The sequence below is a fragment of the Trichogramma pretiosum genome, unplaced genomic scaffold (assembly GCF_000599845.2).
Source record: "Trichogramma pretiosum strain Unisexual culture from Peru unplaced genomic scaffold, Tpre_2.0 scaffold25, whole genome shotgun sequence".
Lineage (NCBI taxonomy): Eukaryota > Metazoa > Arthropoda > Insecta > Hymenoptera > Trichogrammatidae > Trichogramma > Trichogramma pretiosum.
The window spans coordinates 258265-281238 of NW_019641621.1; the positions used below are offsets into that span (position 1 = coordinate 258265).

General features: G+C 39.1%; 4 protein-coding genes and 1 pseudogene across 4 annotated transcripts; 2 read left to right on the top strand and 3 right to left on the bottom strand.

Annotated features, from left to right (window-relative positions):
* Nucleotides 1–227: 227 nt before the first annotated feature.
* LOC106654120 (facilitated trehalose transporter Tret1-like) lies at nucleotides 228–2249 on the bottom strand. Its single transcript, XM_014373835.2, has 2 exons — nucleotides 2183–2249; nucleotides 228–2125 (listed from the first exon to the last, which is right to left on the bottom strand). Exons 1-2 carry the CDS (start codon nucleotides 2187–2189, stop codon nucleotides 621–623), a joined length of 1512 nt encoding a protein of 503 aa, XP_014229321.1. The 5' UTR covers nucleotides 2190–2249; the 3' UTR covers nucleotides 228–620.
* Nucleotides 2250–2489: 240 nt separating this feature from the next.
* LOC106654037 (facilitated trehalose transporter Tret1-like) lies at nucleotides 2490–4633 on the bottom strand. Its single transcript, XM_014373726.2, has 2 exons — nucleotides 4354–4633; nucleotides 2490–4046 (listed from the first exon to the last, which is right to left on the bottom strand). The coding sequence occupies exons 1-2, from the start codon at nucleotides 4406–4408 to the stop codon at nucleotides 2536–2538; spliced, it is 1566 nt and encodes a 521-aa protein (XP_014229212.1). The 5' UTR covers nucleotides 4409–4633; the 3' UTR covers nucleotides 2490–2535.
* A 7-nt stretch (nucleotides 4634–4640) lies between these two features.
* On the top strand, nucleotides 4641–6703 carry LOC106654038 (annotated as a pseudogene).
* Nucleotides 6704–6948: 245 nt separating this feature from the next.
* Nucleotides 6949–15289, bottom strand: LOC106654250 (protein PFC0760c-like). Its single transcript, XM_014374033.2, has 5 exons — nucleotides 14802–15289; nucleotides 12729–12968; nucleotides 12499–12648; nucleotides 9690–12414; nucleotides 6949–8334 (listed from the first exon to the last, which is right to left on the bottom strand). Exons 1-5 carry the CDS (start codon nucleotides 14889–14891, stop codon nucleotides 8306–8308), a joined length of 3234 nt encoding a protein of 1077 aa, XP_014229519.1. The 5' UTR covers nucleotides 14892–15289; the 3' UTR covers nucleotides 6949–8305.
* A 2968-nt stretch (nucleotides 15290–18257) lies between these two features.
* On the top strand, nucleotides 18258–19179 carry LOC111693639. Its single transcript, XM_023458873.1, has 5 exons — nucleotides 18258–18343; nucleotides 18433–18555; nucleotides 18632–18722; nucleotides 18789–18928; nucleotides 19005–19179. Exons 1-5 carry the CDS (start codon nucleotides 18258–18260, stop codon nucleotides 19177–19179), a joined length of 615 nt encoding a protein of 204 aa, XP_023314641.1.
* Nucleotides 19180–22974: the final 3795 nt, after the last annotated feature.

The window sequence follows — 22974 nt, forward strand, 5'->3', positions numbered from 1 at the left end:
TCTTTTCCACGAAACATTTGAGTAACTTTAGGTCTCGTCCCTCTTTATCCCTCTCCTTTGATTAAGCCCGAATAAATAGCAAAAATGCGATTTGTAGCTATTTTTGTTTTTGTATATTCTCTTCGAGCTATTAGAAAAAAACTTGCCGAATGGAATGCAGATTTTTATGTAAAATCAGATATAAAAATTAGAGTCACTGGTTTTATTTACATAAACTTACAAAAAATGTATGAAAATGCAATCATTTACATTAATTTTAAAAGAAAAATGAACGAAAAAAAACCGAAATTATACATTCAAATTCAAACGCCTTTTAATCGATCATTTAAAGCAGCCTCCGCCGCTAGATGGCGAGTATCTTTACCTGTAAATCTGCAAGTGGCAGAGTACAAATAATTATTTAAGTAGCAGTTAATAAAAATTTTAAATCCATCTACCTAATTTACATCATGAGGTTATAAGAAATAACGACAAATATAACAATGATTTTTCGAACGTTGTAAAAATTCGTTTTACTATCCATTTTGAGGGTAATTTTTACAGAAAGTATGTACAATAGCGACGAGCCAACTCTCGAGCAAAATTTTACACAGAAAACGCCGAGAGAACGAAGAAAACATTCAAGTCTTGACGAACATGGCCTCGATCTCTTTGAGCGACTTGTTCCTCGTGTCGGGCAGCACGAAGCAGAGCAGCGCGAAACCCGCCAGCGTGGCGCAGCCGTACAGCAGAAACGTGCCCCAGGGCAGTATGGCGCCGAACAGATAGGGATTCACCTTGATCACCGCGAAGAACAGGAAGAAGTTGTAGGTCGAGGCCAATCCCACGCCCACCTCCTTGTGGGCCGAGGAGAAGAGCTCGCCGCAGTAGGTCCAGGGCAGTGGCCCCAGACCGGCTATGCAGGCCACCTCGTAGCACAGGAGCAGCGCGAGGGGCGTCCAGGTGGGTATCCAGCGGGACTGCTTCAGTACGATCGAGGCCGAGAGCAGACAGAGAAAGACGGAGCAGGCCAGGGCCGAGGCCAGATAGAGGCGTCGAGTGCTGTAGCGCCTGGTGAGGGCCGTCAACGAGAGCGAGGCCACGAGGCGCGAGGCGTCCAGGCCCAGTGTGCCCAGGTAGGCGTTCTCGGGCCCCGCGAGCTCGGAGATCATCTGGACGCAGTAGTAGGCGATGGCGCCCATGCCGCTGAACTGCGCGCAGCCGAACATGGCCAGGACGATGCCGAGCGGTTTCCAGAACGCCGCCGTGTCGTACTCGACCTCGCTTCTTTCAACGCCACTTTTATCGTGAGCGAGCAGGAGCGACTCGAGCTCGGCGATGTCCCACCCGTTGCCGCGCTGGGCCTGCCAGGCCAGCACAGCCTCGGCCGGCCTGCCCCTCCTCGACAGCCAGATCGGGCTCTCCGTGAGCAGTCCGGCCGCGAGGCCGAGGCTCGCCAAACTCAGCAGGCCACCCACGCCCGCGGTGCTGCGCCACGAAAACCAAGTGCCCAGTGCGTGACAGAGCAGCAGTCCTAAGCTGAACGAGACGGCGCAGGCCGCGTTGAGGGTCGGCCTGAGCCAGGCCACGCTGCACTCGGCCTGATAGACCGGGACAAGAGCCCCTAGGAGACCGAGGCCGAGGCCGCTGAGACTGCGCGCGATGAGCACGCAAGCGACATTGGGCGCCCAGGCGAGTAGCAGCCAGCCGGCAGAGAGCAGAGCCACGGCGGAGCAGAGGAGAGGTTTGCGACCGAGGCGACGCGAGCTCGCCGCCAGGAGCCAACTGCCCGGACACATGAACAGGGCCATGCTCGAGGCGACCCACGATTGAAGCTCCACCGAATCGAGGTGGATGAGGGGTTGGCCGAACAGCTCGCCCTGCTCCAAGAGGAGACTGTAACGATCGTCGTCGGTGGAATTGGTCGTCGTCGTCGTCGTCATCTGCTGGAGCAGTATGGCGCTGTGGCCGTTGGCCATGCCGCACAGCATGATCGTCAGCAGGAAGTTGGCGTTGAGGCTCCACTGGCGCCGGAGCAGCGCCGATCGGCTGTCCCGTTGCTGCTCGTGATCGGCATGAACTTTGGCCGTGGCGAGCAGCTTCTGCACAACATCCAGCTCCTCTTCATCACTCCGGCTCTTTTCATCTGCACCGACGAGTCAATGAATTTTTTTTTAATCTATTTTTTTGACATTTCACGTACCTGTCATTGGGCACACCTGCCTGGAGCCCTGCTGCCTACGACTACCGACCAGCAACTAATTTGTGGGTAGAGGAACTTTGAACGCGGAAGCGACGCGGAAAAACTTATCATCGCGTCGTCGTATTGCGTCGTGCGTACCGCGCGAGATCAAAGCAATAAATCATAGGCAGCTTGATTGAAATTTATTGCCTATTACCGAATAAGTTGCCTCTCTATTTGTGTAATAATAACGTTTGAATAAAATATTTCCTCGTAATTGTCTATCACAAAGTTTTAATTACAATACATTGACTAAAAAAATAATTAAGATTAAAGCTATAAACTAAAAATTAAGAATTAAGACAATTTAAAAATCACGTCCGTTTGGTAAACATCGTCTCGATCTCTATCAGCGATTTGTTACTCGTGTTGGGTAAAATGCAGTAGAGACTGCAGGCTCCGACGAGGGTCGTCAGGCCGTAGAACAAAAATGTGCCGGCGGGCCCGAGCCAGGCGAAGAAGTACGGCGAGGTCTTGACGACGATCGACAGCACGAGATAATTGTAGCTGGTCACAATGCCGATGCCCAGCTCCTTCGTCGCGGGTGAAAACAGCTCGCTGCAGTAGGTCCAGGCCAGGGGCAGCAGGCCGATACTGATGGCCACCTCGTAGCAGAACAGCAGCACCAGAGGCAGCCACGGGCCCGAGAGTCCGCTCAGGATCGCCCCGGCGAGCAGACAGAGAAAAGTCGCGGAGGCGAAGGACGAGGCCAGCGTGAGTCGACGGGTGCTGTGACGACCGCTCAGGTAGGTGAGCGCCAGCGAGGAGAAGAGCCGCAAAGCGTCGAGGGCCAGGGTGCCCACGTAGGCCTTGTCCTCGCCCGCGATCTCGCTCACCATCTGCATGCAGTAGAACGTGACGGAGCCCACGCCGCTGGTCTGCGCCACGGTGAACAGCAGCAGGATTATGCTGAGCGGCTTCCAGAAGTTGCGCGACGCCACGAGCTCGCGATATCTTCGGCACTTGGACTCCGCGGCGCTTCCGGATCTGGAGCTGGACTTGGCGAGTCGTCGGGCGTCGAGCATCGACTGGAACTCGGCGAAGCGCAGCTCGCCCCGCAGAAACATCCAGGACTGCTCGGCGTCCAGCGGGCGATCGCGCTGCACCAGCCAGACCGGACTCTCGGGCAGATAGCAGTTGGCCGCCAGCGAGAACAGGGCGAAGAATGTGGCGAGGGCCGAATTGGTGCGCCAGTGTATCCAGAGATCGAGCGTGTGACAGATGGCCATGCCGATGCTGAAGAAGACCGACTGTACGACGTTGTGCATGGCGCGCAGCTCGGGCGCGCTGATCTCGCCCTGATAGACGGTGCAGAGCCCGAGGAGGACGCCCATGCAGAGGCCGAGGGCGCAGCGACCGACGAGCAGCTGGTAGGGCGTCTCGGCGAAGGTGACGCAGAGCCAGGCCGCGACGAAGACGCAGTCGCTGATTAAAAGCAGAGGGCGACGACCGAGGCAGCGCGTGCACGCGACCATGATCCAGCCGCCCGGACACATGAAGAACACGAGGGATGAGATGATCCAGGAGCGCAGCTCGAGCGACTCGACGACGATCTCCGGCTGGTCGAACAGCTCGCCACGATCGATCTTCCAGCTGTTCGTGAGATTCGAGCTTTTGGTGAGGGATAGAGGCGTCATCTGCTTGTCCATGATGGTGCTGAGGCCGAAGCAGAGGGCGCAGGCCAGGATGTTGGAGCAGAGCGACAGGCAGGTGAGGCTCTGGCGCAGGAAGACCTTTTTGCCGTCCTTGATGGCGGTGGCATTCTCGTCGATGTCGTCCGTGGCGTTCTCGAGACAGGCTACCGACACCTCTCGATTCGATTTGGCTGCAATTTCGTTGGGACGTGATTATTATTGTTATTTTTTTGTTGACATAATTTGAGGCGCGCACGTGCGTTGTGTGTGTGAGATATCGAGGCGCCACAGAACCGGATTCAACAATCTTAACTTCTGTATTAAACTAGTAAATTATGAGATTTATAGATAAAAATTACGAAGTGCAAAAATAGTTATTACGTCGAATCGCTGATTAAATTTCATCGTATCGCGAATGATAAAAACGGAAATTCGATGCTTTTGAGCCCGTAAACTTTTACCTTTATTAATTAACCATGGATCTTTCGCTGCACTTACCTGCGGTCGTCGACATGCTCGTCTCGATCAGATTTTCGTCGGTTTTCCGCGTCATCCGTCGTATGCGTTAACAATCGATGTAAGACGCGGCTGGGTGTAGCCGGATGTTCGATAGAACGACACACGCGCGGCTAGACTGCAAAAGGAAATCAACACATACTGAAATTATTATCTGGTGGCGGCGGCGGCGGCTCGTGTCTCCGCGAACGCCTATATAGCTCGAGCGAGCGTCTCGATAAAAGATTACCTTGCGCGGGCAGAGATAGAGATTAATATCGCTCTCGGGGATCGATTGACAATGAAATTGGAGCGCGCGAAAGGCGATCGGTGTAACTACCGACGATTGATTTTCACATTTTTTCACGCATTTCGTCCAACTCCGTAATAATGCGCAACGGGTTTTAAGTACATTAGACGAATTGGTGCACGATGCGCGCGTTCGACGAATCGATCGCCGATACAAGCATTTGTATCATTGCGAAATGTCAACAGATCGTGGAAAAAAAGTGCAGAGAGTGACGCGCTCAATCCCGACGATACGCATTGTCGAACTTATTTTATACCTGTATCATTGTATAAACAAAACCGCGAGTGATAATGCAAATAAAGACACTGGAAGATAACGAATTATCGCGTCTAACGAAAGTGCATAATATAATAAGTGTACTGTTTGTCCCGAGTCCAAGGTTTTCTCTCGAATATCGGTATGTGTGCCTATATATCAATGGTCATGGAATGTTTATCATTGCAATGAAACGAAATGTGAAAAACAGTCGACTGTTGCAAGTGCGCACGTGGTATTTTCGTGTACCGTAATAAGGAAGAAAAATTCGTGGATCGAGCGGAGGATCGAGAGAAGATGAGAGGAGACAAGGAGGCCCCGACCTTGACCACATGCACCGGTCGCCAGCTGCCGCGCGTCAAGAGGGAGCTGCTCGACTCGCTTCCGGTCCTCGATGCCGTTCAAGTTAGAAGGTTATAACGATAACAACAACAACGATGCCGAACGTTTTCCCATCTTACGAATGTGTAAAAACTTTGCGATATAATTATAGGCAGCAGATGCCCTACGGCCAGGCGATCGTGCTCGAGCTGCTGGAGCAGAGGGCCTACGACGTCGCCGAGTTCCTGACGCTGATGCTGAATCACGACATCGAGCTGCGCAACGCCGAGCCGCAGCTGCGCGAATGGACCGAGCCCTGCCTGATCGTCAACAAGGAGCTGATCGATCGGCTGCGTCAGGCCGTGCTCGCCTTCTTTTCCGACTTTGGTTGGTTGGTTGCTTTGTCTCTGTAAATTTGATGTAATGTCTCAAGAAAAAAATAATAAATATAATAATGCAGATTCGGTGAAGACGACGACGACGCCGCTCATCTCACTGGCCCGCGCGATCGAGGAGGACATGAGCGACCAGTACTGGTGGATCGCCGACGTGCTCTATCAGTGCGCCCTGTCGGCGGCCCTGGGCCAGCACGACCTCGAGCCCGACGACGAGTTCGTCGCGCGGCTGCGCTACACCTACGCCCGATTTCTCCACTACAAGCGTGAGTCAACAAAAAAAGAAAAACTATCGCATTATAATTTTTCTGCTTATTGACGCATCGATATACACACAGTGAAGAATCCACGAGCCGCCCTGGAGCACGCGAGGATCGCCAAGATGGACTCGTGCAACAAGTCCTGGACCCTCTACGGGGCGGATTCGGGCTACGAGCGCGACTGCCTGTTCAAGGAGTCGGTGCTGCTGCTGCACCACGTGCTGCTCGAGGTCGCCGATCGGGAGTGCGACCAGGCCTACGCCGTGAAATCCTGCGAGGCCGCCATCAAGAACGCTCACGATGGTGCGTTGTCCTTACACATTAAAGCAAGCAACGATTTGTTATACTATCGAGTATACGCACGCAGTGTGCAACGAGTTTCTCGAGTCCGAAGCGCACTATCATCTGGCGAGGAAGCAGCTGGCAGCGGGTCGCCTCGACGACGCCGTCAAAAACTTCAACGTCACCCTCGACATACTCGGCCAGGCCAAGAGCTCCCTGAACATCTGCAAGTTCCTCTGCAACGTGCACGAGAATCTCGCGCACATCTACAAGGTTCGCTTCCGTCTCGCTATGATAACAATGATATTTAAAAAAAGAAAGTGACCGACGATTTGGACAGATGAAAAAGGATACGAAGAGCTTCTGGAGGCACTTGCAAGAGCTGAAGAATTACGCCACCGTGTTTCAACTGCAACACCATCTCGCGCGAGCTCATCTGCTGGCCGGCGAGTACTACTTGACACAGGTGACGCGCGAGCGCGACGAGTAATTTTTTTTTTTTTTTTTTTATTACAAACATTTGATAAGGAATGAAGTGCTACGTTGCGCAGGATAACGCCAAGGAGGCGATCGTTTATTTGGAGTACGCCGTTGGCCTGTTCAAACGATTGAACGACAAGAGCGAGACGAGCCGAGCCGAATACTTCGTGAGCATCGCAAAAAGTACTCGAGTATATCGTTATATTTTGAAGATTCGGTTAAAATATGACATTTCACTCACACTCGTTGTTTGTTTTTTAATGTAGAAAATACTCTTTTTATTTTCGACTGTTTCTTTTTTTTTTTTTGTTCATCAATTACATTTCCTTCAAACCGCAACTTAAATTAAAGCTTGTCTTTGTAATGATTTATTACACAATTTTTCAAAATGAAGTTTTTTTCGCAAAACACGCTTGGACGCGAGCTCAACCCTGCGGCTTTTTGCGCGTAACTAAAGTAATTGAGAGAGACTACACTAATTTTCTGATAAACGTAGACTGTGTGACTTAATTCGAACTAAGTTTAAGCGTCGTGCTCATTTAAATTGCGGAAACAAATTGTTCGAATCATTAATAATTATATAATTCATCATACTTTGTACGAAATTGACTGTAAAATTTAGGACTTGATGTAATTGATTTTTATGTTCCGACTTATTAATGTAGATCTTTAAACGATAAAATTATAAAGTACTAAAAAATATTAACACTGGTCAAAATTTTACTATTAATTCGTACTCCGCTTACACTCTCACAAAAATTCACATCCTTTTTGTTCATTTTATTCTTTTTGTTCTATCATACTTGCAACTGTACTCAATCTTCATATTTACATTTATTGGCATAAAGTTAGATTCAAAGTCTCTAATGAATATATAGGTCGTATGATGCTTCAAGCTTATTTGGCTCTAATAGCAAGTAGTGGTGAAGGTAACAGTGATGCAATGTTGAAACTAAGTCACTGGAGAGATCGCGGCGAGCCATTCGACAGTGACATAACAAGTAAATAGATTTTTAATAATTTATATTTTTTTCAAATATATTTATATACACATTCACCGGACACACACACACACTGACTTATAATCTAAAAATCTACCAGTGAGTTGCGTTCGTTACATATTTTCATTAAATCCTAATGATTTACTTAGCTTAATATACAATTGAATCGATGATGTGATGTTAATTTATTTATTCATATCTTATTTAAAAAAACTATTTAACGTTAACTTAACGTAAGTATATAGAACTAATAATATAAGACCAGTTAAGAATTTCAATCCTCCAAACGAAAATGGAAAATACTTTAACCAAACAATATTTGACAAAGGCGCGTAGACTTATACTCGCATTCGATTAAAACATCAAATATTTTATCATTATTTTGGTCCATGTAATATCAATACTTTCGTAACCAGTTCGGTTCGGTATTTTATAAACACAAGTATTACAATAAATAAAAATACATCCTTTTTTATTCAGTCGATCAAGAATTTGACCACTTGCAAACTGGTGAAGAAGAGACATGGGAGGATGAAAGGGTAGCGTCAACGCCGTCAGGATTGGATAAAGCTGATTTGGGTGCCAACTGATACTAACAAAAAAGTTTGCTCTCTGCTTACTGATCTGCACTCCTTTTATCTCTATGCTCTATTACAGCGTTGGAATATCGCAATTTTGAACTGCAAAATAAAGTGTAGTCGTTATGAGTATACATTTTGATTACAAATTAACTTCTTTCAAAAAGCACAAAGACAATGAATAAAGTAAGCTTCACGTATATTTTTCAATCGTCAACTGAAATTTCTATTGATGAATGAATAGTATGAAAGAAATAGTGAATAGAACGAGACGTATTAGTTTTTACCAAACGATTTATTTCATTAGAAAAATATTAAATGACCAAGATTGAGATTCTACATCATGATCATACAGTTTGACACATACTATCACTGTGCACTCTAAATTAAACATATTTGATGAATATGATATTTACGAAGTATACATCAAGTTTTTTTTACCATTGAATAAAAATGTTGGTATGTGTAGCTTTTCTCGTGATTTTCATAGAATTGAATGAATGATTTATCATTACGTCAGAAGTCAAGAATAAAAAATGAAGTTGAAAATTGCATCTCTAATATTATATAAAAATTACTTTTGTTCATTTTCAGGAAATTAAATTCATTACGATGATCATTGAAAATGATTAATATTTTAATTTGTAACTTATTAAAATAGTGCTAAATTTATTCATGATTTCATAAAATGGACATAACTGCAACTTGTCACATAATTGTTAAGTAAAATAAAGAAATAAATAAAATAAAGATTTAAATCTGATATAGATTGATACCAGTACTTCTTACTATGCAAATTATTTGATAAGGTATGTATAGTAGCTAAGTGTATGTACAATTTACTAAAATACAATGAAAGTTCATTTCATAGAATTTACATAACAAAATGTTAACATTTTTTCCATTTTAAAACATTTGTGTGACATTGTCAATCATATTAATTCAGCCATTGTCACCATTGAATAATAACCACAGGATTGTTCATAAACATTAATATTAGAATAACTACATGAGTAGAGTATGTATATGAAAGTTTTTAAAGCATACCAAAACCAATAAAGTGGAATGTGAATAAGAAGAGTTAGATGTGATTATATGTGCATAGGAAAAATGTTTTGTTAAAAAATGAAATAAAGACGTTGGATTTACAAAATAATTAAAAAGAAATAAACAATTGATCAAAAAAAACAAAAATCAAAAAATAAAAAATTTTTGACTAGCTTTAAATTATAGATAATTCAATCAAAAGATATCTTCATCATCACTAATTGGATCTAAAGAAGGCATGTCTTTACTCATACAATTATTTTGAAAATTAACTATTACAGGTTTACCGGACTCAAGGATTGTTTTATCAACAGTTATGGCAGGAATTGATTTAGTTTGTAAATCCAAAAACCTTTGTGTTTCAATATTAATATTTGGCCTCAAATGTGACACATCAATAATGCAGTTACCGTTATTTTCAAGTTCTTGAACTTCGTCTTTCTTCAAACCATCATGGACTGACTCCTCTTCCATAACATCAACATTTTGTTGAATAACTTTTGTGTCAACTTCAATGTCTATCTGTTTTTTGGGTGATTGACTATCTTCTTCAACTTCATCTACTACCTGAAGTCCTTTGCGTCTCATTAATTCCTCTAAACTTTCTTGATTTAAAGCCTCATCTTCTGTATTATTATCATTATTTTCGTCACCTTGACGTGATTCATTTCCATTTTCGTGGACTTCTTTACAACTTCTATCGTTTTTTGTAACGCTTGATTCTACCAAAGTGTTTGAGGTATTTTCCACTTCATTTTCATTACTGGTCATTTCAATGTCTGTATTATTTGAACTTCTCACTACTAATTCGTCACTTTCTGTAAGAGCTTGTTGAACTTCGTCATGAGCTGTAGTGTCTGTAACATGAGATTCATCTTTTTCTACTACAGTAGCGTTTTCATTTTCTGTGGGCTGAGGTGAATCATCAAAGTTAACGATTACTCTTCCTCCTGAATCCTCATCATTATCCACTACTGGAGAAACTGAATTAACTTCACACAGAGGGCTACCTTCATCATCACCTGAATCGCTACCATGAGTTTCTGCTACAGACTTATTTTTAGATAATTCAACAACTTCCTTAGCTTCATTTAAATTACTGTTGTCCTTTTTGTCTTCAGCTACATCATTTTCTTTGCTTAATGCATTTGAATCAGTAACTTTAGGATCAACAGAATTAGACTCATCTTCAGATTCAACTTTTTCCTTTTTTTCAGATTCATCTTTTGATTTTGAATCATCAATATTTTCTATTTCAACTGTTGATTTTTTGTCTATATTGTTCGCATTATTAAATTTACTTTTGTCTTGTTCTTTCTCCTCTGTTCTGTCATTTGATTCATTGGTCATATTTACATCTTGTACACATTCATCATTTTCATTTTCAGAATTGATGTTATTCTCTTCTTGTTCACTCTGTTCAAGATTTTTAGTCTGCACATTTTCAATGATTTCAGTAGTTTCCTTTTTTGATTTATTTTTATTATGATGTTCATCTGCATCAGAATCACTCCTTAGTTTAATTTCGGAAATTTTAACTTGTCGCAATTTAATTTCCATATGGGTAAGTTCATGTTGAAGTCCAAATATTTTATTTTCATAGACTTTATCACAAATTTTACAAGTGTAGCTCTGTTCAGTTTCTTCTTTAACTGAATTTGCCTCATCTGTGTCTGAAATTTCAATACTTTCTACAACTTTGATTGATGCAGATTTCAATTTCCTACTTGATCTTCTTGAAGATTGTGTCGAAGATGCAATTGAAGATTGTCTGCTACTGCGTCTGGAAGTTTTTCCTCGTTTCGAATTTTCTTTATCTTTTACATTAGAATTTTCAAAGACATCACTTTCATCATTTGTATTTGTAACATTATTATCATCATCATCATCATCTGTTTTGGTGGTATCCATTTCTATAGTAGTATCAAATTTATTTGTTTCATTTACAACATCTCTTGTTTCATCATCAGTAGCCTTTAAAATATCTATTTCTTCAGATTCTGATGTTACCATTTTTTTACGTTTAGAAACTTTTGCAGATGATTTACAAGAAGTTTTACCTGAATCAGAAACTTTACTACTATCACTATCACTCGATGCAATTCTATTATACCTTGGTCTTTTAAAATTTTCTTTATCTTGATTAGGTGAGTCATTGCTGTTCAAATCCTCTTGTTTTTCATCATTAGAATCATCTTCAATGTCTATAACCTCTTCTATTTCTCGATAATTTTGTTTCCTTTGAGTACGTGAAGATTTTCTTGAACTGGAAGATGAATCTAATGAGTCATTATGTTCTCTTTTTCTTACAGACCTTCGAGATGAACGTGGTGAAGTTGTAGAAGATTTTTGAGTCTGAAGTAGCGATAAATTTGTAGATTTTCTAAGTCTTTTTGATGGTAAAACATCACTATGTACGTCACTATCGACTTCAATACTACCATAATTTCTTTTATTTTGTGACTTTTTATTTTCAGCAGGTGAATCTGGTTTTTTTTGTTTAGCTGTTTCAGTTTTTCCTTTTCTCTGTGAGCTTGATTCAATTTCTTTTAGTTCTAAGCTATGAGGACGTCTTTTCGCCCTGGTACTTCTTAATGGCGTATCTAACTCATCACTTAATTCTGGAGTCCTAGATTTATTTCTGCTTGATTTTGACAAGCGCTTATAACCACTGGTTTCACTTTCAGGGCTCTGAGCTTTCATATTATTTGAATTCATAACCTTATAACAAACTGCACCCTTTTTATTTATAACTTTATTGTATCCTTTTTCTTCAAGTCTCTTTAAAACATCATCAACCAAAATAGAACACCATTTAGTTAGTGGGTATTCAATCATCTTTCGTTTTGATTTGGATTTCATGTTGGTTTTGATTGGACTATATTTATGCCAACATTGCTTGCAAACTCTAACACCAGTTTTGTGAATTTTATAAGTATCATCACTGGTAATTGCAGTTTTGCATTGTTCACATTTTATGTTTGAATCTACTGCAACAGTTTTACGCAATTTTTTCGGTCTCTTAGAGCTACCCATGCTGCTGAATGAGTCACTATCACTTGAAGATGGTGTAGTTAAATGTAATACAGCTGATTTTATAGAAGTGGTCTTGCGATTGATAATTAACGTTTTAGTCTGAAAAATAAATTAATAAAAATGTGAATGATCCCAACAAATCAATTCAGATACAATCAAAACATCAGAGATTTGGTATAATACCTTGGGGACATTGGAAACATCTATGCCATTTTTAATATTAGCAAATTTACTATCAGCTTCGTTAGCTAAATTTTTCAAATCATACAGTAAATCTACAGAGTATCGGCAATTCAGGCAAACACATGGACTTTTTGAGTGCGTATTAGCATACTGTAAATAAAACAAGAAACAGTTAAATAAATTAAAATAATTAAAATTATAACAAATTTCTTACAATCATAAATACTTACAACATTTTTGTTAAATAGATTATGAGCTCTATCTAAGAAAGCTCTGTCCTTGGTATTGAGTCTGGATAATTTAAACAAAGTTTGGTTGTTCTTTGTGCATGGCTCAAAGCACAAATTGCAAGTGTTTGCAGCAAACTTTTTGTTGTGTAATTTACTGATTTTGTCAATAAAGACACTACATTGTTTAATTTCGAAGGCACATTTGTGACAAATTTTATTTGACAAGCTATTATCATGAATCTGAAAAAGATTGATTAAATTAATACCTCATAGGATCAACATAAAAATTAATGATCTATCAATCAGTAAAGTTAGTTTTCATAAATAAACGCCAGAAAAAGTTAATCACGAATCACGAAAGAACGAAGTAAAGTCACCGTTCGCGACACAATAGAGAGCATTACCCAGAGGCTGTTGGACGATATACCTCGAGTCACAACAAAGCTTCGCAATCACCGCCGACACGCACAAGCATTCCCCAATTATCCCGTTACATCAACTACAGTTTTTTTTTTTTATAAATCCTCGCTGAAACGCATCCGATGCACAGACGAGTTTGTCGGCGCGTACAGGCGTCAGATTCGCGAATAATATGCTTCACTGTCGACGATAATAATGTGCATATAATGTGTAGCAGCAGCAGCAGCAGCCTCACATAAACGTAACCGGGCACTGTGCAGGGGGTAAGTGTAGTCGTGCAAAATGCAATACGATGCTGCTAATGCAGTTGGTGTTTGGCGCGTGCGCGGCTGCTGCTCCGTGTTTTAATATTTGTTGTGCCTTTCGGAAGACTCGATCATTGGCGTAACGAAATTTGCAGCAAAATAACGCGATTTACGAGGCCAGCGATGCTGAATGATGTATAATTTACCGATGCTGATACAGCGAAAAGATGCACTAATTTATGTAAAGCGGAGCTGAGAATTGGCGAGGATGGCTGACCCCGCGCACTACATACATAATAATAATAATCGTCGATCGTCGAATTACCGGGTGGTCTCACATCACACACACACACACACAGCTCGATAAGCGAGAGCTACTACTACCTCGCGTTATTCAGAAAACGAAAACTATGCAGTTGCACAGGAATGTTTCGTGCGAGTGAATATTTAGATTAATTGCAGGCTGCGTACGTACATAACGAGCTCTTGGATTTGACACAATCACAATTCGACGGTATAGAAGTGCCAATCGATGTCGAGTACAATGCACTAGTTACGCGACTGACTTTAATTATAATTCCGTACAGCCAGCAACTTTGCTGCTGCTCCAAGCTGCCCAAGAACGAGAGAGATAGATGCACTCCGGCTGCAACGAGCTACGTGCTGCACTTTCTCGCGAGTAAAAAAAACGCAGCGAATGCAGGCAAAAAAAACCCTTCTATACAGAGGCTCTCTGTTTTATTGGAGACGCAGACGCTCTGCGCGTAAGACTCCGCGCCGCGCCGCATGCATGCCGCCAGCAGCAGCAAGCAGCAGAGAGCAAAATCGAGCGCGTATCGATGACAGTCAACCGCGGTGATGCCGGTCAATAACAACCAAGAGAATTACGAGAAGCGTAGTAGTACTATAATAATGGCGCACCTGACTGCAGAAAATACACACACTCGCACACACGCACAAACAGCGGAGCGCGCGCGAGACTCCGAAAAATAAATGAAGAACAATCGAGCCCGAATTGCGAGCTATAACGTAACGCCCGGCTTGATAGTTGAAAATGAAAAGAGAAACGAGTGATAGACAATTAACGTCCTATCTGAGATAAGGAACCGTGGGAAATTTTTTACTTTCTCCTATTGATTCGTTATCACCGACTGTAGACTACGCCGAACGCACGCACGCACACAGACTCGCGATAACGCGCATGCCCTCGTCCTAACCTCAAATAATTTCAAAACCTGTTACGCTGGAAGCGGTTTGCCCGCCGCCGCCTCTGCCGCGCCGGAGATATAGCCCTTCGGAGTCTTCTTCGCCCACGATTCAAAATTGCGCGATTTCGTTCGTGCGTACGCGAAACGTCGCGTCCGAAGTACGACGATAACGGAGAGAGAGAGTATCGTAGTAAACTCACCTCGCTCAGAGCCTCGTTCTTGAACATTGGCAAGAAGCCACCCTCGTCGCTGACGCAAATGCGACACAGGTCCTGCTGCTGCTCCGACATTGTGTTGGTACGTAGGCGAGTTCAACGAGAACAACGAGAGAAAATGCCCCACGAAAACGATAACGAAAAAAAAAAAAAATAATAATAATAAATGAGAGAGAAAAGAAAAACTACGGAGAGAGCCGATTACGCGATTGTTATTCGCGACGAAGACACACGTGCATCGGTAGGCCCCGTGCAAGAAATACTGAGAAAAACGATGCGTCGTCGCGAACCCCCTGAAGGTCAGAGACACGGAGAGAGAGAAAGAATACACACAAACACACGTTCGCGGCACACCGAGAACGCATAAACAACGTAAATTCACATGTAACACACAGATACTATACACACAGATACTACGCACGGACGATCCGCTGTGAGCGCGAGACCGAGAGCGACTGAACTATCTAGGTGTGTGTTCGCTCCGCGATGTCTTATAAGATTTCGCACACACGCAAAAACACAACGCGCGCTTCGGAGCAACAGAGCGGTATACGATACACGCATACACACACACACGGGGGGGCACACGAGGAAGGGAGCAGTGAACCGATGGCGGGAAATCTCTCGATACCGTTCCGTTCGTTTATAAGCTGCGGGTTGGTAAAGGTATTTTGTAGTTTGTACATCGGAGTCGGGATGCGGCGCTGATGCAGCAGTACCAGACACTACTGCTCGTATCTAATTCGAAAAATTTGCTTACTTTTATCGTTCCTTATGTATCTTTTCTTTATTTCTTTATGAAGTTTATAAACGTATAATGTGTCTCGCAAGGAAGCAGGATTAGCTTTCGTCGATGACGCAATCGCTAAAATTAAACAGCGACGACTCGCGTTGAAATGGTAATAACGATCGAGTTTATTATTGACATTTTTTGTGCTCGATTTTTTTGAATCTGTCTTGTTCGATCCTGTCGGAAGAAGTTCGATGTATAACGGATGACTCTGCCCAATCGACGAAAAATTCATAAGTGTCGTTTGACAGTATATGCGTGTTGGGCGACTCGAGAGAATAATTCTTTTTACGGCGAGAAGTGGATGATCGCAAATTGTACAAGACAAAACAAGGTATTTATGTTTAGTTTTGTACGTTACGAGATATCCAACTCTCTCTTACTTATGCATATACGATAATACATAGAATACGTATGCGCTGTATATGCCTATACATTGCGAGACTCTACGCACTATCATGCATGTTTTAAAATCTGATATTTTTACATTTTTAACTAATTCTCTCAGAACCTTCATTTCGAATTTATTTTCGCATAAAAGTCTAAAAAGTTCTGATTATTTGCATAAATATTAACACGATTTCTAGACTTTACGAGCATCTAGATAATGTAGGGAGACCTATTTTCTTTTTAGTAATTAAGAGCATTACATTCCATCTCGTTTGTAGTGGTACTGGGGTAAATATTCGTTGATAAAAATCACAGGTCTAGTAGATATTTCATTGATTTCTTTTTAATTTACTTGTAGATGATAATTTTATTGGACTCAGATTTTTCAGGGGCAGCAAAAATGTATATCTTTTATTCGACTTCAATCATATCATTTATGTTAATCTGTATTCCTAGTCAATTGTTGAGCAATGCGCTAGTTATGAATTTCATACAGAAAGGTAAAATTAGCCAAAACATCTTTGAGCAAAGATAAGGTGTTAAAAGTACAAAATAATTTTTTAATGTTATCCCAGTAGCTGCATCGATTTACACAAGTACCCACCAAAAACCCGGGTTATCTTAATGATGATGAGGATGAAAACAACGAGTACCTAAGTACTACGAGCTGGACCAATATATGAATTAAATTTTAAAACGTTCAGTGTAGTAACTATATCGTTTCAATTATAACTAGAAAGTCAAAATTAATGGTAACAATCGTATTTAATTTTATAGGTGTTGAAAAGTTCATTTTCATTTGTCGCAACTTTTCGATCATTGTATGACTGACTTTAAGAGCTTTGAATAATAAGTAAATAAATATTTAGCTACTTTATCCAACTTGAAAAAAAATTGAATAATACAAACAATGTACGTCGTGAAACTGTAGTCATGCGCTGTTGTTTATAAACAATGAAAGAAGCGACTATACATTCAAATTAAATATATATCAAATGTGAAATTTTTGCAGCATATACACCTGCCTAGTTAGATACGCGGACCTCGAAAATTTGCGATCGATTAGTCGCTTCTTTCACTACCATACCAAAATATTAACATACCAAAAGCGCGTCAAGATCGAAGACATACGTGCGGACGAAAATTTAAAAAAGTATTATTTTGACCCACATTTATTTTGTATAAATTCATTTGTATGACTATATACTTTTCGTTTTTTATCATCGCATTTCAATTATTGACTTTGAAGCCGAATAATAAAACGGTCCTATAATATCTCAAGATTAACAGAAGAAAAATTTATTGTCAAGGAAGTCGCACGGGCACTAAGGGTAAAATATTTACTAAGGATATATGTCAGGCATATCTTCGTTTAATTTTTCATAAAACTATCGACCAACTGTTTTATTTGTTTAATTGATACTGTGCCATTTTTATAGGCGTTAACATGTCTGATCAAATTGTCATGGATGAACATCAACTGACAACACGAATGTTAAATTTAATGCAAATGTCTCGACTCTCTTTAACCACAAAGACACTGCAGATTTTTTTCCTTTTACCGTATCAAAATAAATTTATTCATTATATTGGAAGATTATTAATTGTTCTTTTTCTATTAGTCTCTTTTGCTTTCACGGTAAGTACTTTTCATAAAGTATAACAATTATTTCAATTTCAGGTAACGTATTTATAGGGCGTAAAGGTACTTGAAGCTTTTAAAGAGACCAACACCAGCTTAAACACTTTAGCCGAATGCATAATTCAATTGTCGCTTAATTTAAATTACATAGTTGTTTACGTGATTATAAGTTTTAAAATCAAAAGGGTATAATCATATGAGTCTTATTATCATTATTTTATAAAATAGCTACCTAACTGATTTTCTAATAATGATGCACGTTTTAGGTAGCCACAGTAATGAAAATAATATTAGATTTATACGAGAGCTACGATGAAGTAGGCAAAGATATAATAAGAAACGTTCTTAAAGTAGCTATAAAACTCATTCGTTATGGCGCTGGTATTTATTTCATTTCCCCAAAGACAAGTTTTTAAATTTATTTTGATATATTTTTACAGTGTCATTGTTCATGTTATGCACTAATTACGCTGTAACTCCAGTAATTGTTCCTATTTTTTTATCATGGATATTGCCCGAAAATCAAACCATTGGCAAAGCTCTACCGCTCAAAATGGAATGTTTCGTTGATGAAACCAAATATTTTTATTACATTTTCGCATATCATTTTTTAGTTATAATGGTCTTTTGTTGGTTTGCCATATCATTCAATAATCTTCAATGCATCACGATAGGATTCATCATTGCACACATTCATTGTTTACGGTATGTCAATCCGTTAAGTATCCTTTATAATTAACTCTATCTGCTGCTCTGGAAAATAATTTAACGAATTAAGCCAATATTAACTTCAGATACTACTTGAATGAAATAGATATTGAGTTTGAACAGAACGAAAAACGAAGAAACATTTCAGAACAGAAAGAAGTGGACAGAAAACTTATACAACTGATTCACCAACATCAAAGCTGCATCAAGTGAGTTATTTTTTATTGATTGATAGAGTAAGTTAAAATTACTTATCAACGTTCTGAATGCCAAATGAATTTCTAGACTTTATGAGAATTTGGATATTATGGGAAAACCTTTGTTTTTTTGTTCAATTACAACCATCACATTCAATCTCGTGTGTTGTGGCACTGCGGTAAATATTCCGCGATAAAAGTCACGGGTCCAAAAAATTATATAATTTTTTTTAATTTACTTGCAGATGGTAATTTTATTAGATTCAGATTTTTCAGGAGCAGCAAAAATGTTTATCATTTATTCGTGTTCAATCATATCATTTATGTTACTCTGTGTTCCTAGTCAATTGTTGAGCAATGCTAGTTATGAATTTTATAAAGAAAGGTAAAATTAGCCAAAACATCTTTGGAACAAAGATAATGTGTTAAAAGTACAAAATAATGTCTGAATATTATTCCAGTAATTGCATCAATTTTCACAAATACCCACCGAAAACCCGGGTTATCTTATTGATAATGATGATGAAAATATCGGATACATTTGTACTCCGAGCAGGACCAATATATGAATTGAGCTTTGAAACTTTCAGCGTAGTAATTTCATCGTTTCAATTACAACTAAAGAGTCAAAATTAATTTTAATAATCGTATTTAATTTTATAGGTGTTGAAAAGTTGTTTTTCATTTGTCACAACTTTTCGATCATTATATGCCTCGCTATAAGAGTAAATTCACAGCTAAGATACTCGATATCTTTACCAAAACATGTATAAGCTATAAGTAATAATTAAATAAATATTTAGCTACTTTATGAAACTTGAAAAAACAATTAATTAATCTTAATGATTGTGAATTTTTACGAGTTTTTTCTAATAAGTTTGATTGTTTTTTAGATACTGCATGGATTAATTTTGAGTATTTACGTTCGACTGCCTCAAAAAATGATAATTTCTTATTTTTTAAATCTTTTAAGCAAATTAAATAGTTTAATCATGTTAAAATTAAATCGTGACAATTTTACAATGTTAAAATGGTCACTATTTCCCTTATATGTGCAATGTTGAATTTTTCAAATACATGTTTTATTACGCATTCTTTTTCTTTAAAAATAACTTTAGGTGTAAAGACAAAGCAGCGACATATTAGTAATAATTTAAGAAGTCTTAGAAGTTTACGTCAAAAAAGTTTACTCGGTATGTTCTTCATGAATTCTTCATGAATTTTTACACAAAAACTATATAGACTCAAACTGAAACTTTTTGAACGAATCCCAAAAAATTCATTGAAAAACAAATAACTTATTAATTTGTTGACAATCTCAAAACGATGCCGGAAATACAATCCACTTCTACAAACAGTGAGACCCAACAGGATCAAACTCACTTTCAAGCCTACATCACACGTCGAGCTTCCTACGCGCCAGTGAAGCTTTTTGCGATACTTAAAATAGAAAAATTGAAGATTTTAAGTCGCACGTAATGATTCGGCTTCCGTCAATGGAAAATGAATTTAGTTCTTTGATTTATGCCTCCCATAGCTATATTCATACTTCCTATTAAATAATCGTTTATAAAGTGTGATATAAACGATTGAAATATTATAGAATTATCGATATAAGTAATAAGTATGTTTCAAGTCCAAAAATAATTATTTTGACTTTGTAGATGTTATTACTTCAATTCTCGTTTTTAAATGTCAAGAAATGTTGTTCGCCCAGATGAAATACCCGCCAAATTATTTTGTTATATTTCTTCATAACAAATCTTCACAACAATATTTGTTTACAGTAAGATAATCATTCATATAAATAAACTCGATTCTAGAAATTTGAACTTTTTCCAACAATATTATAATTACGCTTACTCTTGTACAGATGAATTTAATTTATTTAATACAATCTTATGGGCTAGTCCTCGTCAAAACGGTACTGCACGTTCGCGTGTCATTGCGCGAGGTTTATCAAAAATTCAGTAGCCAACTAAACTGTCGCTCCGTTTAAAAAAACTCTCGATTGATCGTTGCACGAAGAGTTGCAGTAATGAAGTAGCCGCAAAATTCACGGACATAAGTGATTAGTAGCATGAGGTTCAGGTAAGACTAGAGCAAATTGACACAAATTTTATTGAAATTTTAGGAAAACATCTCAATACATAATTACAATTGTCACGAATAGAATCAGTGGTATTCATTAATTTCACTGATAAAATGTACGCTGTTCTTAAGGCACTATTTAAAGCATATAACTGCAATGAGTTTGAAACATTTGTATAGACATCATAATTCATTATAACAATTTCATGGATTGCTCTCTAATGTTTAAACAAATTGATTCGATCCCTAAATTTCTTCTCGCAATTTTCGCAGGCCAAATTTTAATTATCTTTGTGGATTGTCAATTGGTGTTTGAACAAACTTGATTTTCGCCCAAATTTTTTCTCGCAATTGTCGCATGCGAAATCGTTGCGACCTTCGTGTACAATTCTTTGGTGTAAGAGCAAATAGGATTTTTGTCCAAATTTCTTCTCGCATTTTTCGCATGCAAAATCTTTCCGACCTTCGTGCACTGTCCTTTGGTGCAAGAACAAATTGGATTTTTGTCCAAATTTCTTCTCGCATTCTTCGCATGCAAAATCTTTCCGACCTTCGTGGACTAATTTTTGATGCCTGGTCAATATCGATTTTTCTCCAAATTTTTTATCGCAATGGTCACATGCGTAATCTCTGCGACCTTCATGTATTGTCCTTTGATGGGAAAGCAAATTCGATTTGTGTCCAAATTTTTGTTCGCACTTGTCGCATGCATAATCTCTCCGACCTTCATGAACTGTTTTTTGGTGTCTATTAAGCTGTCCTTTTTCTCCAAATTTCTGATCGCACCTGTCACAAGCAAAATCTTTCTGACTTTTGTGTACTATTTTTTGATGTAAGAGCAAATGGGATCTTTGTCCAAATTTTTTCTCGCAGTTATCGCATTTGTAATCTTTGCGACCTTCGTGTACTATTTTTTGATGTTTTATCAAATTGCTTTGAGCTCCAAATGTCTTTTCACATTTGTCACATGCGTAAGCTTTGTGACTTTCGTGCACGATTCTTTGGTGCAAGAACAAATCGTATTTCTGTCTAAATTTCTTCTCGCAATTGTCGCATGCGAAATCTTTGCGACCCTCGTGTATCGTCCTTTGATGCCTCAATAATTCTGTGTTTCTTCCAAATTTCTTCTCACAATTATTACATGAGTAATTTTTTGAGGCTTTGGAGGCTAAATCTTTTCGGCCGTCGTGTACTATCTGAATGTGCATGTGCAAAATATGTTTATTTCCGAATCTTTTCGCGCACCTTTCACATAAGTAATTTTTCAAAACTTCGTGAAATATTTTGTTGTGCTTGAGTAAAGTTGCTTTGTTTTCAAATTTCCTCTTGCACTTGTTGCATGTGAAATTTTTGCGACTTTTGTGTACTAATTTTTGGTGTATAAACAAACTCGATTTTTTCTCAAATTTCTTCTCGCAGCTGTCGCATGAAAAATCATTGCAACCTTTGTGTGCCGATATTTGGTGTCTGCTCAAATGACTTCGGAACTCGAATTTTTCTTTGCACTTATCGCATTCGTAATCTTTTCGTTCATTGTGAAATGTGTCTCTGTGTGTTATCATGCTTGATTCCAGCGTAAATGTCTTCTGATAGATATCACAAACGTATTTTTTTGATGTTTGAAATGTCGTTAACAATGTTTTGTTTACTTAAATTATTTGCTGTGACAACTTCCTCGCTTATATCCAGTTCAGTGCTTAGATTAAATGATGAATGAGTATTCAGTGCCACAAAAATTGAGTTAATGAAATTAATATTCAAACTAATTTGTTTTTACTATAAACATGATCAGTGTGCCGATTATGATCATTATATTATTTACAATTAAGGTACCAGTTTCATTGTTTATACATTGCTCTTACAACACTTAAAACAATTGACAATTTTAATTTGGGGACGATTCCTTGGAGGAGTTTTCTGTCCTTCTAAAACTAAATACTTCCAAACAAAATCAGATATTTATTATTAGATATTTATTATTAGAACAAAATTAGATATTTATTCAAAAATTCTCTATTCCCACGATGTGGGATGATTCAGTGGCATAAAAATCACGTTTTACGCAAAAAATGTTGAAAAATATAGTATGCACTTGATGCTATTACTAAAAAAAAACTTTGAATTTTCAAAGTAATTCAAAGAGAGTTATCTGAATAAGATCAATGCTTTCTCATTTCTTTATACAGAAGATTATTGTAAAGAAAATAGCATACATTTAGAAGTAATCCGAAGAAGCAATTATAATCTAAGCTGATTAATGAATTCAATTTTTTTCAAATGATTGAATAGTATGGCAAATATTTGAATAGTATGGCAAATCTATACAACATTTTAATAACA